Source organism: Somniosus microcephalus, chromosome 23 (assembly GCF_052327205.1).
Source record: "Somniosus microcephalus isolate GS21.2 chromosome 23, FLI_Smic_1.0, whole genome shotgun sequence".
Classification (NCBI taxonomy): domain Eukaryota; kingdom Metazoa; phylum Chordata; class Chondrichthyes; order Squaliformes; family Somniosidae; genus Somniosus; species Somniosus microcephalus.
In genome coordinates this window covers 62,799,969-62,817,940 of record NC_141009.1, presented here as the reverse complement: position 1 = coordinate 62,817,940, position 17,972 = coordinate 62,799,969, and the positions used below count along the sequence as shown (strand labels likewise).

General features: G+C 46.3%; 1 protein-coding gene across 5 annotated transcripts in view; it reads right to left on the bottom strand.

Annotated features, from left to right (window-relative positions):
- LOC147101904 (uncharacterized) overlaps window positions 1–17,972 on the bottom strand; it is a 232,868-nt gene that overhangs the window by 146,145 nt on the left and 68,751 nt on the right. For all 5 annotated transcript variants that reach the window (XM_085965923.1, XM_085965924.1, XM_085965927.1 and 2 more), the window contains exon 5: window positions 16,886–16,963. In XM_085965923.1, coding sequence (XP_085822049.1) covers window positions 16,886–16,963 — 78 coding nt within the window. The remainder of the gene's footprint in view (window positions 1–16,885; window positions 16,964–17,972) is intronic.

The following is a 17,972-nucleotide window of genomic DNA, read 5'->3' as shown; positions in this document are numbered from 1 at the left end:
GCTTTCGAGCTAGCTCGCTGGCTTGGCATATTTTCACCGCATTATCCAAATTTAGTTCGGTTTCTCTCAACAGACGTTCCCTGACTTTTTTATCATGAATACCAAACACAATCTGGTCACGAATCATGGATGCTTTGAGCTCAGAGAAATTACATGTCTGTGCTTTCAGTTTCAGATCAGTTATAAAGCTATCAAAAGTCTCATTTTGTTGCTGTGTCCGAGAACGGAAGATGTATCTTTCATACGTCTCATTCTTTTTGGGAGAGCAATGTGCATCAAATTTTTTTAGCACATCTTCTAATTTTTCTCTGTTCTCCGCTGGATTAAATACAAATGTATTAAATACCTCTTGATGTAAGAAAAAGGAGACTTACCATCAAGTAACTTTAAAGTAAGCTTTAAGTAACTTATAAACACACTATATACACAAGAGGTCTTTACCATGCCTCTGGTAGAAGCCTCTTACAATACTGAACAGACCAGTATTTATACCAGTCCAACAGGAAGTGACATATGACAGGAAGTGAGGTATGTACACAGTTCATAGTTCACAGGAAGTGATGACATAACTTCCCGGAAGTTATCATTTTTATCACATTCTTCCCTCCTGCAGGATTAGGAGGCTGTGGTCTACCTTTTGGTCCGCAGCCGCCGAACAAGGAAGAGTCGCACCCGTTTGGATTCCCGTCGTAGAGGGTCGCTGGTCCGCTTACATGCGGTTGGCCATTGGTCAGAGTCTGTGTGGCCTGGATTGCCCTGTGAAGGGTCGGGGAGATCATGGCTTCGAGTACGAGCCCCAATAGGTTCAAAGTCGGACTGCCTCTGTTCAGAGGGAGGTGCAGAGCTGGTCTGTGGCGGATCAGCACTTTCATGCGCGGTACTGGGAGGGTTGCAACCTTGAGCACGGGGTTCTACCGGTACCAAGCTAGTTGGTGTCCGATCAGGATCCTGGAGAGGGGTACCCGATAGGTCCCAAGAGTTTCCTGGTGAAATGCCATCACCCGATGTCCCACTAGGTCCTGGTGGGCAGGGAGCCAGATCCCGTAATGATACGGTAGATTCTCGGCCGTCGGAATATCGTATGTTTGCATAGGTGGGGTTGGCATCGGTTAGTTCGACCTCGTCTACAAGAGGGTCATTTTTAGACGTCCGAACATATCTTCGGAGTAATACAGGTCCAGGAGTAGTTAGCCATGACGGGAGTGATGTCCCATGAGATGAGCGGCGCTGGAATCCAAAGAACCGCTCATGAGGTGTAGTATTTGTGGCTGTAGAAAGCAGGGACCGTATAGAGTGCAATGCATCCGGAAGCAGTTTCCCATTGCTGGTCTGGTAGGCCCCGAGATCTTAAAGCGAGACGTACGGAATTCCAGATGATACCGTTATACCTCTCTACCTGCCCATTTCCGATGGGATGGTATGGTGTCGTTTTGCTTGCAGCAATTCCCCGTTCTGAGAGGTAGTCCTTGAGTTCCCTTGACATAAAGGATGGACCCCGATCTGAGTGAATATAAGCCGGCATGCCACAGAGAGAAAATACCTGCTCAAGGCAGCAGATTACTGTGGACGCCAGCATATTGGAGCAGGGGAAGGCAAACGGAAAACGTGAATATTCGTCGATCATGGTGAGCAAATATGTGTTCCGAGTTGAAGAGGGCACTGGGCCCTTAAAGTCGATGCTAAGTCGTTGCATCGGTTGGGTTGCATGTATGAGTATACCATCTGAGGGGCGGAAGAACTGAGGTTTTAATTCCGCACAAAGCCGGCATTCTGAGCATATTTTCTTTACATCTCCAGTGGAAAAAGGGAGATTCCGTGATCGTACAAAATGTAGCATGCGCGTAACGCCAGGATGACACAAACCATTGTGGACATCCATGAGAGTGGAGGATGACATAGTGGAGCAGAATGCCCGTGTGAGGGTCTCCGGGGCCACATTCTCCTTGCCAGGCCGATAGAGAATGGTATAACCAAAAGAGGCCAGTTCCATCCTCCAAAGTTGTATTTTATTATTCTTAATTTTGGTTCGTTTTTGATTATCGAGCATGAAGGCGACTGATCGTTGGTCCATGATCAATGTAAAGTGCTGGCGAGCTAGAAAATGGTTCCACTTCCGTACTGCCTCTATGATGGCTGTGGCTTCTTTCTCAACCGGAGGATAATGTAGCTCGGCACCTTGTCAGGTCCTGGACATAAATGCTACAGGACGACCTTCCTGATTCAGAGTAGCCGAGATCGCCACCTCCGAGGCATCACATTCAACCACGAAAGGGAGATTCTCATCAATGGAGTGAAGAGCCGCTTTCTCCAACTGTTTTTTGAGAAGGTTAAAGGCTGCAACAGCCACTGTTCCCAGTGGAAATGATCTAGCATGCAGCAAGGGTTGGATTTTGTCCGAAAAATGAGGAATCCATTTAGCGTAGTATGCAAACAGACCGAGAGCCCGACGTAAAGAAGCCGGATTCTTAGGTGACGGGAGCTCTTGGAGCGGGCGAAGTCTTTCTGGGTCTGGCTTAATGATACCATTGCCTACGCAGTAGCCAAGGATGTTGATGGTCGGTTGCGACTCAACAGATTTGGATTCATTCAGGGTCAAATCACGGCGATGGAGGGCATCCCGAAATTTTTGGAGGTTGGAGTCGTGTTCCTGTTGATCGTGACCTGCAATGGTAATGTTATCAAGATAGGGAAAAGTGTCCCTTAGGTTTTCCTGCTTAACCAGGCCATCCATTGCCCGTTGAAAGACAGCCACTCCATTAGTAACCCCGAATGGGAGGCGACGAAATTGGTACAGCCGTCCATTAGCCTCAAAGGCTGTGTACTGCTTATCTGAGACCTTCAAGGGTAACTGATGATAGGCACTTTTTAAATCATAAGTTGAGAACACTTTGTATTCGGCCAGTTTATTAACCATATCATCAATGCGTGGCAATGGGTAGGCATCCAAGTCGGTATATTGATTGATGGTTTGCGAATAATCGATGCATAGTCGCTGTTTGTGAGGTTTTAGAGGGTTCTTGACAATGACGACTTGAGCCCGCCAGGGCGACGAACATGGTTCAATGGTATCCTCTGCTAGAAGTCGAGAGATTTCAGCCGCAATAAAAGATTGGTCTTCCTGATTAAAGCGCCGCGATTTCGTTATTATCGGTTTGCATTGAGGCGGAATACTGGCAAATAATGAGGGTTCATCAAGTGAAGCTGCTGATAATGCACAAAATGGTAATTTAGACGGTATATTAGAAATAGTAAGTCCGGGTTTGGATCCACCAAACTCAATGGTGAGTTTCTTATGCTGTTTTTGGAAGTCCAGCCCTAAGAGGAGATCACTACATAAGTCCTTGAGCACCGAAAGTCGGGTGGAGGGATACATATGACCATGAAGTGTCATATCAACAACACAAAAGCCGGAGATTCTGGTATTAAGTGATGACTGGGCCATCGCAATTGCCTGGTCCGATGGGAAGACATGTAGTTTCAATTTCGCAACAATCTGTTCCTTAATGAAACTATCAGTACTTCCTGAGTCAATTAAGGCATCTAAGGTATGCCCTTTAATTGAAATTTTTGTGGCTGCATGAGACAGGTTCTGTGGGCAAGCAGCTGTAATTGGTGTCGTTGCACAAAGAGTGGCTAAAACTCTCGGTGTGCTTCTTCGGGAGAGAGCTCGAGAGGAAGCTTGATAGGTCCTAGCTGGAGCATCTTGATAGGCCCTAATTGGGGCAGTTCGGTAGGCCTTAGCTGGATTGGCCCTCGTAGAGGCCCTTGATAGGCAAACTTTAGCAAAGTGTCCTTTTTTCCCGCAATAACTGCAGATTGCATTGCGAGCAGGGCAGGTTTTCCTAGGGTGAAAAGCATCTCCACAAAAGAAGCATTCCTTCCTAGATTGCCAAGAGGCTGCTAAAGTGGGGTCCGTCCTCCTCTTCTTCATCAGAATTATCAGAATTAGATTCCCCCATGATAGGGTTCACCTGAGACCGCTTGAATTGTCTGGTTGCAGCTACAGCAGCAGATCGAGATCTGGGCAGCTGATAGAGGTCTGCATTTCTCTTTGCCAAATCCAGTGAACAAGCTAGGTCAAAAGCTTTTTGTAGCTCAAGTGTTTTACTTTCTAGTAGACGCTGGCGTATAAATGGAGAGGCAATCCCGCAGATGAAAGCATCACGAATCATTTCTTGGCGGTACAGCTCAGCTGAGGCTGCCTGAAAGTTACAATCTACGCTGAGCCTGCGAAGTTCTTGCAGGAATTCGTCAATTGATTCCCCTGGCCCTTGTCGGGCTGTGGCCAGTAGATGTCTAGCATAGACCTCATTTGGGGTCTTTGCATAGTTTCTTAAGTGCCCGAATCACCTCTTCGTAATTATCCCATTCATCAACATATTCGAACACTTTTGGGGTCACATAATTGACAAGTATTTTCAATTTAGCAGGAGCATCCGCTTTACATTCATCCAGAAAATTCTCAAAAGTACGATACCAATGCTTCCATACCCTGCCAGCTGCTGGTGTATTCGGGTCCAAGTCCAGACGAATAGGTCTAAGGATTTTCTCCATGATGGGTGGTTCCCTGGATCCTTAACTTCCGAGTTTGTCTGAAGGTCTAGTATTTGTCAGTGTAAATACTAAGTTACTTAAATTGATGTAAGAAAAAGGAGACTTACCATCAAGTAACTTTAAAGTAAGCTTTAAGTAACTTATAAACACACTATATACACAAGAGGTCTTTACCATGCCTCTGGTAGAAGCCTCTTACAATACTGAACAGACCAGTATTTATACCAGTACAACAGGAAGTGACATATGACAGGAAGTGAGGTATGTACACAGTTCATAGTTCATAGTTCACAGGAAGTGATGACATAACTTCCCGGAAGTTATCATTTTTATCACACCTCTATCGCCTGTGGGCCTGCAACCGTAAGCAGCAACGCTATCTTCCTTGCGTCTGGCTTCGGACCGAATCCGATGGCTGCAATGTAGAGTTTGAATTGCTGTTTAAAAGTCTGCCAGTTGTAGTCGATTTTTTCTGTGAGATTCGAACGCTCTGGTGGCTTCAAATTCTCCATGTCGCTTTTCACAATTTTCAGCAGATCTTCACCACCCTGGTACCATGTTATGTTCATTAATAACTAGACATTCTTATTATGAACACAGCTAGCTTTTGCTCGACACTTTTATTGAGCACATGTGGACTTGTACAGCATCTTGTAGAGGCTTCCATCTTGACTGCTGCCTTGTGGGTAGCCGAGTGCCTCATGGGTAATGTAGTCTTAATATCTATACAGCTGGGTAGTGTAGTCTTGTATACATACAGCTACTAGCTGAAGTGCCCGGCGGTGCCGAGGCTTTTTCGAGGGCATGTTGTTGTTGGAAGAGAGAGAGAGAGCGACTGGGGGGGGGGGGAGAAGAGAGAGAGAGAGCGCGACTGGGGGGGGAAGAGAGAGAGCGACTGGGGGGTAGAGAGAGAGCGACTGGGGGGAAGAGAGAGAGCAACTGGGGGGATGAGAGAGAGCAGGTGGGGGGAAGAGAGCGGGGGGGAGGGCGGGGGGTGAAGGGAGGGCGGGGGGGAAGGGGCGGGGGGAAGGGAAGGGAGGGGGGGAAAAGGGAGGAGGAAAGGGGCGGGGGGGAAGGGAGGGGGAAAGGGGCGGGGGGAAGGGAGGAGGGGGAAGGGGCGGGGGAAGTGGGGGGGCGGGGGGGAGAAGGGGGGGCGGGAAGGGGAGGGGGGGCGGGGGGGAAGGGGGCGGCGGGAGGGGTGGGAAGGGGCGGGGGGGCCCAGGCCGAGAGCCCCGCTCTCCGAGCCCCGCCCCCCCCGGCCGAGAGCCCCGCTCTCCGAGCCCCGCCCCCCCCCCCCGGCCGAGCCCGATTGCGGCTCTGAGAGACGGCAGGCGGCCGAGCCCCGCCCCCCCCCCGGCCGAGCCTGATTGCGGCTCTGAGAGACGGCCGGCGGCCGAGCCACGCCGCCCCCCCCCCCCCCGGCCGAGGCCAATTGCGGCTCTGAGAGACGGCCGGCAGCCGAGCCCCGGCCCCCCCGCCGAGCGCGGAACAGAGACGCCACGTCTCACCTGCTCCTGCTGCGCACGCACCCTGACCCTCGTGGCTGACGCCGTTGCCCTGGGTAACGTGACACGGCGGGGGGGAGGAGCTTAGCAGAAGCGCAATCACCTAGCTCGGGCCTGGCTGGGCAAGAAAGGCGCAGGCTTTGAGGCCTAAGAAAAAAACGGGGAAAGGTAGGAAAAAGAATGTTCAAGTTAGGTTTACAAATGAGTGATTTTTAAAAAACAATTTAATAAATTCAATTTTATTTTGGTGGAAATGTATATTTGAAAAGAAAGATGCAGAAAGCAGGAAAAAGAATGGAAGCAAGATGGCGGCGACTCACCTCGGTTCAGAACGATAAGGCCCGGCCACACACGCACCGATTGGCCCGGCGGCACACGCCAGCAACCCGGCGTACGATTGGTCGAGCTCGAGGTCACTCTGTCGCTAATGAGCGGATAATGAGATGCTAATGAGCGGAATGTTGAAGGTTTTTGGGATACTGCGGGCGCGATTTTAGCCCGGCCGAAACGTAAATACGCTTAAAACCGTCTCGGAAGCGTAAGCTTTCTTTGGAGGTAACGCGCGCGTAGGTACGCCCTGTAACTTTCGAGCGCATATCCCCCAGACGCACACGCGATGACAGACAGACAGAAGGACAGATGTACCGATTTATATATATAAATAGATATACAGCTCTACGGCTCCACCTAGTGTCCACTATAGAATGACATGCTATTGATCACTACAGCGAGGATCTGGAAGTGGGGGATGGAGAGACGTGCACACTAGACGAAGCTGGTGGCAGAATAGAGTTTCATCCCTCTCATTTAGATTTAATGATTGACTGCAATGGCATATGATGTTCATAGAGATTCGCTTTGTATCATCTGCACAAAAGGATGTATCTGCTGCCTCAAAATCAGATGTCTAACTTATGCCTTTACTCTCCCACAGGACCATCGAGTGCCCCCCCCCTCCCCACTGTCCAGGAGGAAGAGCCAGATGACTCCTCAGAGGAACCTGCAGCCTCTAAGGGAGCAGCGTCACCAGGACCCAGCGCCAGCACAGAGACGCACACCTCGGTGGGGCCTTCGCGACATAGAGTAGTGTTGTCACCTGGTATATCATAGCTCACAAGTGAGCATCAGCAGATGGTGGTGACAGCGACAGCAGTGGAGAGTCCATGTCGGAGGTCGGAGGACTCTCCTAGCTCTGATCAGCTGCATGCCAAAGTCAACATGGATTTATGAAAGTGAAATCGTGTTTGACAAACCTACTGGAGTTTTTTGAGGATGTAACTGGTAGAATAGATAAGGGAGAACCAGTGGAGGTGGTGTATTTGGATTTTCAGAAGGCCTTTGATAAAGTCCCACATAAGAGGTTAGTGTGCAAAATTAAAGCACATGGGATTGGGGGTAATATACTGGCATGGATTGAAAATTGGTTAACAGACAAGAAACAAAGAGTAGGAATAAATGGGTCTTTTTCAGGGTGGCAGGCGGTGACTAGTGGGGTACCGCAGGGATCAGTGCTTGGGCCCCAGCTATTCACAATATATATCAATGATTTGGATGAGGGATCCAAATGTAATATTTCCAAGTTTGCTGACGACACAAAACTAGGTGGGATTGTGAGTTGTGAGGAGGATGCAAAGAGGCTTCAAGGTGATTTAGACAAGTTGAGTGAGTGGGCAATACATGGCAGATGCAGTATAACGTGGATAAATGTGAAGTTATCCACTTCGGTAGCAAAAACAGAAAGGCAGAATATTATTTAAATGGTGATAGATTGGGAAATGATGATGTACAAAGGGACCTGGGTGTCCTTGTACACCAGTCACTGAAAGCAAACATGCAGGTGCAGTAAGCAGTTAGGAAGGCAAATGGTATGTTGGCCTTCATTGCAAGAGGATTTGAGTACAGGAGCAAGGATGTCTTACTGCAGTTATACAGGGCCATGGTGAGACCACACCTGGAGTACAGTGTGCAGTTTTAGTCTCCTTACCTAAGAAAGGATATACTTGCCATAGAGGGAGTGCAGTGAAGGTTCACCAGACTGATTCCTGGGATGGCAGGACTATTGTATGAGGAGAGATTGGGTCGACTAGGCCTAAATTCACTTGGGTTTAGAAGAATGAGAGGGGATCTCATTGAAACATATAAAATTCTGACAGGGCTAGACAGACTGAATACAGGGAGGATGTTTCCCCAGGCTCGGGGATCTAGAACGAGGGGTCACAGTCTCAGGATACGGGGTAGGACATTTAATACTGAGATGAGAAGAAATTTCTTCACTCAGAGGTGGAGCCCAAGTAACTGAATATATTTAAGAAGGAGATAGATAGATTTCTAGATGCAAAAGGCGTCAAGGGGATATGGGGAGAAAGCGGGAATATGATATTGAAATAGAGGATCAGCCATGATCATATTGAATGGCGGAGCAGGCTCGAAGGGCCGAATGGGCTACTCCTGCTCCTATGTTTTTATGTTTCTATGCAGATGCTGTGCCTCTGAGGCCATCCAGAAAAAGAGCGGTGTTGGAACTCCAGGAACAAGTGCAGGAGTCTCTGAGAGGGTTTGCATCCAGGGTAACTGGCCGCCCCAATTTCTCCGATTTTCGCAGTAGACCCGCCTCCAAACCCACCCCCTCAGCACAATTAAATTCATGGCCTTAGATTTTGGAATCAAAAGCACAATTTCTAAATCTGCGGACGACACCAAATTGGGGGAGATAGTCAATGCTGAGGAGGACTGCAACAAATTACAGGACATTAATAAACTTGCAGAATGGGCATATAATTGGCAAATGAAGTTCAACACAGATAAATGTGAGATACTACATTTTGGTAGGAAGAATAAGGAGGTTACTTATTACTTGGAGGGTGCGAGTCTGGGTGGGGTAGAGGAGCAAAGGGGTCGCGGAGTACAAATACACAAATCACTAAAAGTTGTGACACGGGTTAGCAAGGCCATAAAAAAAGCAAACCAAGCACTAGGGTTTATTTCTAGAGGGATAGAATTGAAAAGTAGGGAAGTTATGCTAAACCTGTATCGAACCATGGCTAGACCACACTTAAGAGTACTGCGTGCTAGGGTTGCAAAATTCTGGGAATTTTTAAGAGGAAACTTTCCATGGGAATTTTCGGGAATTTATGGCAATTTTGAGTTTTTTTGCACACTGATGGTTTTTGTCTCTGACCCTTATATTATCTTTGTCGTCAAAATAGACATACTGTTCCATACAAATAAAAACAGGCTTTCAAAACTTTATTTAGGTTATAATTTTGAACTTTATTGAACCCCCACAAAAAAGACCCATCTAAAATAAAATAAAAAGAGCGTCAGCTTATTTAGCCTGTAATTTGTCCTTATTTTGTCCCTTTGAGTCTTCTACTCATGAGTCTTCTGAGTCTTCTACTCCTCATTGCTCCTCCTGATTCTCTGACTCTGGCTCTGACGTGTCCATTTCCTCCTCTGTGTCAGTGTCTAGCTGTGTGGTGGACACTTCTGTATCTGGCTCAATAAGTTGTAGGTTCGCCCGGATAGCCACCAGTTTCTCCACTCTCTTGTTAGTCAGCCTGTTGCGCACCTTTGTATGCGTATTCCCAAAAAGTGACCAGTTTCGTTCAGAGGCCGCTGATGAAGGTGGGGTTTGGAGTATCACCGATGCAATAGGTGACAGGGCCTCAGATGCACAAAGTCCCTTCCACCAGGTATGTGCACTGATATGCTTGCATGATTTCCATATCCCATCCCCATTCCAAAGACCTTGCTTGGTAGAGAACTTTGCCAGACTTCCCAGAACTTTGCCCACATCCAGATTGAGATGGTGTGAGAGGGTAGAAATCACACTGTAAGCACTGTTGATCTGTTCTCCAGAAAGTATTGGTCTCCCAACATGCTTTGGGTCCAGCATGTATGCTGCAGCATGAATCGGCTTGACACAAAATTCTTGACGCATCTGTATGAATTGAACAATTGCCTTCTCCTCTGCTTTGAGCAGCAGGGATGTGGGTAGGGCAATGCTGATTTGTTCTTTTAAATCAGTAAAAAGCCTGAGAGCATCTGACAAGACAGCGTCATCTCCTTCAATCTGAGCAATTGCAGATGCTACTGGTGAGAGTAGTTTAAGGCTGCTAACCACTCTCTCCCAAAACACATCATCCAGCAGTATTTTCTTGATGGTGGTTTCCATATCCCCAGACTGGGATATTGCCATTTCTTGCAGCGACTCCTTACCCTCCAGAAGGGTGTTGTACATTATGACACCACCCCATCTAGTGTTGTTGGGCAGCTTCAGTGTGGTGTTCTTGTTCTTTGTCATCTGCTTGGAGTTGTAGGTTGCTGCAACTACCTGTTTTCCCCTGACATACTTAACAACTTGCTTGGCTCTCTTGTACAGTGCTTCCATGGTTCTCAAACCCATGATGTCCTTGAGGAGCAGGTTAAGCCCATGAGCTGCGCACCCAATAAACGTAATGTGAGGGTAGGCCTCCTCCACTTGAGCCCAAGCAGCCTTCATATTTGCAGCATTGTCAGTAACTACTGCAAAGACCTTTTGTGATCCAAGATTGTTGGTGACCGCTTTCAGCTCATCAGCAATGTATGTGCCTGTGTGTCTGTTGTCCTTCGTGTCTGTGCTCTTGAAGAACACTGGGAGAGGAGTGGAGACGATGTAGTTTATGATGCCCTCCCCTCGTACATTTGACCACCCATCTGAGATAACTGCAACACAGTCTGCCATCGCTATCGTTTCTTTGAGCTTTCCTTGGACTCTGTTATACTCAGCCTCCAGCAAATAAGTAGACAAAGCATGTCTGGTGGGAGGACAGTATGCAGGGCGAATAACATTGAAAAATCTCTTCCAGTACACATTGGCTGTGAGCATGAGGGGTGAGCCTGTTGCATATACAGCTCCAGCAAGGCACTCATCTGCATTCTTCTGGCTATGGTTATCCATTGTATCAAAGAACCTTCCAAGTGGGCCAGGAGAACCAGGGGTCATAGTCTAAGCATAAGGGGTAAGCCATTTAGGACTGAAATGAGGAGCAATTTCTTCACCCAGAGAGTGGTGAACCTGTGGAATTCTCTGCCACAGAGGGCGGTGGAGGCCAGTTCATTAAGTATATTCAAGAAAGAGTTGGATATATTTCTTAAGGCTAAAGGGATCAAGGGATATGGGGAGAAGGCAGGTACTGAATTTGGATGATCAGCCATGATCTCATTGAATGGCGGAGCAGGCTCGAAGGGCCGAATGGCCTACTCCTGCTCCTATCTTCTATGTATCTATGTATAAGGAGCCTGATGCTGAATGAGAACCATCATCTTCTTGAATGGAAGCAGAGGAACTCTGGGCTGACTGCTATGAGCTTTGAGTGAAGTTGTTGCATTTGGATAAATGCTGCTGCATCTTTGTGGCATTCTTTACATATGGCTTTCTACAGTGTTTGCACATGTACACAGTCTTTCCATCTTTAATGCCTGGGGTAAAATGCTTCCACACATCCGACGGTAAATGTGGCATTGTTCTATGCAGAGAAATAAAGGGCATTCATCTCTGTGTCGAACTGCGGTCGATCAGCACGATTGCAACAGGGTGAGTACATTTTTGCTGATGCTCCATGTGATGGAAGCATGACCTGTACACACACGACGCTACATCACCAATAGTGTATTATTTTGTATATTTTAAATTGAAGGACAACAGAGTTCAACAAGTAACTGGTTTATTTGGTATAAAGTCTGATTTACTTACTGCATCATCACAACATCAGCAAAAAACAAAATGACTTCCCTCAGGACCCCTAACCTGGATCTTAAAAAAACTATAGCAGTCTTACAGATGCCTGCAGGCCAATCACAATTCGATATGCAAATATTACAAATAGAGGGAGCTAATTGCTCATCCACTCATCCAACCAATCAGGACACATTTGTTCACAGTCACACACAAAACTTGTAATTATTAAAACAAGCCAAGTAAGAAGATAAACATATATTGATTAAGAAATTCCTTAATAATTAAGATTCCATTTCTGTTAGTAATTTTAAGAGAGGACCTGTGGAAAAAAAGAAAGAAATACAAAAAAAACAATAGCATGTGCTTTTTTGGGCAAAATTCCCAAAATTCCCAAGCTAAACTTCCCGTGGAAAATTTCCGGAAATTTACCGGAAACTTTCCACCCCTTTGCAACCCTACTGCGTGCAGTTCTGGTCGCCATATTATAAAAAGGGTATAGAGGCATTGGAGAGGGTGCAGAGAAGATTTACATGGATGATACCAGAAATGCGAGGGTATACATATCAGGAAAGGATGAACAGGCTGAGTTTCTTTTCTGTTGAAAAAAGAGGGCTGAGGGGTGACCTAATAGAGGTCTTTAAAATTATGAAAGGTTTTGATAGCGTGGCTACAGAGAGAATGTTTCCACTTGTGGGGAAGAGCATAACTAGAGGCTATCAATATAAGATAGTCATCAAGAAATCAAATAGGGAATTCAGAAGAAACTTCTTTACCCAAAGAGTGGTGAGAATATGGAACTCGCTACCACAGGGAGTGGTTGAAGCGAATAGTATAGATGCATTTAAGGGGAGGCTAGACAAGCATATGAGGGAGAAGGGAATAGAGGGATATGCTGATAGATTTAGATGAGGAAAGATGGGAGGAGGCTCGAGTGGAGCATAAACGCCGGCATGGACTGGTTAGGCCGAATGGCCTGTTTCTGTGCCGTATACCCTATGTAATCCTGTGTAAGTTTCTCAGTAGTCCTTCTCTCTTCAGTTCTTAACTTGCCTTTTTGCTAATATGTGCCCTTGTTCTATAGTCATGGCTTAACTTGAAGTAGTGCGACCGATTAACCTTCTCTATTCTACTTTGTATCCTATACCTTTATAAGATCACCTTTCATTTACCTCCTTTCAAGGCTGAAGAGTATGAGATTTTCTAATCTTTCCTAAGAATTCAGATGTCTGACAAAAGAGATCAGCCTTGTGACTGCTCTCTACATCACTTCCAGATCTTGGATGTTTCCCTTGCCCCTCAGTTAAAATCTCCCCCATAGACTTTAATCTATTTAATACACTAGTTGTCCAATGCTTTTAGCATGTCAACTATAGAAGGAGTCTAATCATAAAATAACCTCGCCAATTTAATGATCTCAGACATTGATACCTGTAAAGTTATAACCAGCGAACCAGTTAACACTGAATTACCATGACATAATTGAACTACCTTTGTAACCTCCGTTATTCATTCTGTTAGTTAACCCTTTCTACTAAATAATATGCAGACTTAATGGGGGTGAGTTTCAACTTCGGCTGGGGCAAGAAACTGGTTGTATCGGATTGGCCAACCGTTACACACCCGCCCAAAGTCCCCTTCTATTGTCTTGTATAATGGGCGGCCAATCTGATACCACCAGTTTCCAGCCTCCGCCGAAGTTAAAAGCTGTCCCCAATGTCTAAATGTAAATGCTGCTGAATATGATTCTGAGGTTCATAAAGAAATGTCAGTTCACATCTTAATAGTCTGGCTTTTTCTTTGATGATATGTCAACAAAGAGTTCACTTAGTAGCTTGTGTATATCCTAATGGGAGGTTGGTAGTGTAAGTGTTAAATTAGTCTGAACTTGTTGATTGAAGACAGTTCTGAAACCAAATTTAGGCATAATTTACTTCTAGGAATACACTGGGCAGTAAAATCCAGATTGTTCCTGGATGAGGAGTTAAGGTAAGGGTGCTAAGAATTTGTCTAGTGCCCTTGATAAATATTCTTGTCAGGGTACCGATCCCACTGTTCTGACATGGGTCATTCCAGGTTACCATCGCGAATATCAGAAAGATTCACCCATCAGCACTGATGTAAACAGCAAATTACAGATAGATTGTCTGCTCACCATCCAATTCATCAGATTCCACACAGACAACCCACAACAGCCTGACTACTCAATATAGAGTAGCATGATTCCCCAATGCCCAAGGAGCCATATAGACTGTGCCCATGTTGTCCTCCTTTCACCAATCCCATGATTTATGCCAACTGGAAAAGATTTAACATTCTCAAAATTTAGCTTACCTGTGACCAGCAAACCTGCATCATGCAAGTAAATGCTCACTTTCCTGGGAGCTACCACAATATATTGACTTTAAGGGCTGGATTTTGTCAGCCCCGAGGAGACGGGTATGGAGGCGGGACTGCCGGTTAAGTTGCAGAATTTGGGGGCGGGTGGCAAGCCCACCCCCATGCCCTCTTGCCAGGAGGCGGGAAGCCGTCCTGCCCCGGGTCCCGTTTCCTCGAGGCGGGAAAGGGATTAAAGCCTATTAAGTGCCTGTTAACAGGTAGTTAACAGGCAGAAAATAGGATTATCCCCATTTTTCATTTCGATGTGCAGGCTTCCCGACCTCGGGGAACCCCGCCGGGGTGTAGGAGGTGAGTAGGAGGTCTGCGGGGGTCGGAGGGGCCGGAAAGTGCGACGTAGAGGTGGGTGATGGGTGCAAGTGTGGAGTGGTATGTAAGGTGAGTGTAAAGTGTTGGAAAATTTTCACTTGCCTTTGTTTCTGCCTACATCCTTCAGCTGCTGTGGAGCCGGAGTCCCGACATCTCCATTGTAGATATCACAGACTGGCTGTTGGATCCTCCGATCCAACAGCCAGGTGATTTCGGCAAAGTTGAAAGGTTTGATGAGTCCTAAACACAAGGACTCATCAAATTACACAGAATGTTAGTGTTTGACAGCTTCACAGAGCTGTCAAATGCTGACATTTCTTCTTTCAAAAAATCTTGACAGATGGCACGTCATACTCTGTCACTGACTTCCCCTTAATTGGCCTGCTGAGCGGGCTTAACAAGGTCAATCAGGGGAAAGTCCCGCTGGTTGGCCAGAAGCTGATGGAGGTGGGATTGAAAGCCAGAAAGCAGCAGTCCCGCCTCCAAAAGCTTCCCACTGATAAAATCCAGCCCCAAGTGTCAGCTGTGGCTCAGTTGGTAACACACTCGCCTCTGAGTCAGAAGGTTGTAGGTTCAATTCCTACTCCATGGAACTTGCGCACATAAATTTAGGTTGACACTCCTGTACAGTGCTGAGGGGTTGCTGCACTGTCAGAGGTGCCGTCTTTCGGATGAGATATTAAACCGAGGCCCTGTCTGCTCTCTCAGGTGGACATAAAAGATCCCATGGCACTATTTCAAAGAAGAGTAAGGTAGTTATCCCTGGTGTCCTGACCAATATTTCTCCCTCAACTAACATAACAAAAACAGATTATCTGGTCATTTTCACATTGCATGGAAGCTTGCTGTGCGTAAATTGGCTGCCCGTATTTCCCACATTACAACAGTAACTCTATTTCATTGGCTGTAAAACGCTTTGAAACGTCCGGTGGTCAGGAAAGACGCTATATAAATGCAAATCTTTTTTTAGTCCACCACTCCAGGGTGCTCTGGATGGATCCTGAGAGATCAAGGTAAGCTTATGTAGCAGTCGGCACAGACTCCATGGATTTTTTTAGATTATGAACATATACCCTTTTTAAAAACTGGACAGGCTGTTTGGGGGGAAGCAGTGGAAAACCACTCAAGCTGAAGGTGGCTGACGTAACCAGGTTGCATTCGTATGGTAACGAACTGTCCTTGGGAACAATGGCCCGAGAGGCCCACTCCCAAGTCATGAATAACGAGACTGGCGACTCATTGTTTCTGGAGAAGATGAGCTCGTTAAGTTAATCGGCTGGGAGATCGAAATGAGATCTAAACCATTCAAAATAACAACAGAAAATGCTGGAAAAACTCAGCAGGTCAGGCAACATCCGTGGAGAGAAATTTGAGTTGACGTTTCGGGTCAAACCATTCTTCAAAACTGGAAAGAAAAGAAACTAGATCGAAGGCAGGGCTGCGATCGGACAAAAGAATAAAAGAAACAAAAGAAGTAAAAGAGATTAGAAGCTAGACGAGATGGTAATAGGCTGAGATTAGGTGTAAAGTGTACTGGCAGGGCAAGAGATAGCTGCCAGGTGTGAGAGAGAAACAAAAGGAAAGGGGAGGGGGGGGAAAGGAGTGGAAAAATTACAAGAAAAAATGAAATAGGGGCCGAGCTTATGTTCTGAAATTGTTGAACTCGATATTGAGTCCGGAAGGCTGCAGAGTGCCTAATCGGAAGATGAGGTGCTGTTCCTCGAGTTTACGTTGAGCATCCGTGGAACAATACAAGAGGCCAAGGACGGTGAGGTCCGAGTGGGAATGGAGCTACAAGCAAGATCAAGGGCAATCTAGGTGAGCATTGCCAAGCCTACACACCCACAAGATCACTTAGCTGTGTGAGGGGGTGCCTGTATGTTCCTACCAAACCAGAGGGGGTTTAGAGTTGGAAGGGTCCCGTGATAGTTTAGTTCACAGGAGGGTGTTTTTTGGCCGTGGTAAGTCAGCACAAGTCAGGGTTGTAGTGTTTTAAACTGTTTTAAACTGTACTGTTGTGTTCACACCACTCGTACTGTATACGAGTGGAGTGGTTTTGTCAACCTTAATAAACACTGTACGGGTGAGCCCGAAAACGCTGTCCGTGTTCAAATCTGTCCTCAGTAATCCTTATTGTCCAGAACTTGTAGTAAGGGGTTTGCGTGCTCGCTACGGGCGGGGCATAACCACTTACAATAATTGCCGATTGCGGCAGGGGCCATAGGAAATTGGCCACCGCAAAAACCGGTTACACTTAACACCTTAGCACCTTCCCAGGATACCTTCTGCACACTGCTATAACAAGGCACCATAGAGCAGACTATTGGGATTTTGAAAGCACACTTCAGGTGCCGAGATTGGTCTGAAAATATTCTGCAATGTAGTCCAGCAGTAGAGCACTAACCTATAGGTTTGCAGGCAGCTAATTACATTATCATTCCCGTCAAAAATCCTTTCTTCAAAAAATCCAGGACTGAAAGACCTAAAAGACAAAAACAATACAGAACAAAACAGGGCAGGAAAACAATGGTCCAAAATTTGCTGTCGGAGGCTTCCCCCGGGTGGATGCCTCCAACCTGTAAAAAATCCATGAATTTACCTGGTGGTCCGGGAGGTACGGAGACTCGCGCTCCTGGGCCTCTCCAGGTACTCGCGGGCAGATGCCCACGTATCCCTGGGGTGCATATGGTTCACAAGCACCCCTGGGATCACGTGGATTGGTCTAACCAATAAAAGAAGGGAATCCCCATTCATACTTATGGGAGTTCTGTACGTACGGAACTCCCATAAGTATGAATGGGGATCACTTAAAAAATACATGAACACATAAAATTAAAGAAATTACATATTTACATAAAATGAATTAAAATGCCATTTAATTAAATATTTTAAACAAAAATTGTATGTTTTAACGGAGGTAAAATAAGCTTACCTTATTGGACAGGGTTTTTAATGTCTAAATGAGTGATAACATTTTATTTTTTTAAAACTCTTATGCTGTTGCCTGCTTTTACCAGGCTAAAGAATTTCAAGGGCAAATAGCGCCAATCTCCACCCGTGGAGGCCCTTTTCCTGGGGATGCGGATCTCGACAGATTGCAAGTTCCGGGTTTTCGCGCATGCACTTCGCATGCCTAAACCCGGAATTGTTCAGCCCCTATGGACGCGTGCGCACCCATCGGGGTCGCAAAATATGGCCCCATTATTTTGCGTTTTGTCTATTACAAGCATATAGCCTGTGTAATTGATTCTATAATGAGCATTATGCAAAATTACCTGGCACCCTATATCTGATTAATGTATGGTTCATATTAGAATCATAGAATGGTTACAGCACAGAAAGAAGCCATTGGGCCCATGCCGGCTCTCTGCAAGAGCATTTCAGCTGGTCCCAATCTCCGCCCGTTCTCCGTAGCCCTGCAATTTTTTTCCTTCAGGTACTTATCCAATTCCCTTTCGAAAGCCATGATTGAATCTGCCTCCACCACCCTT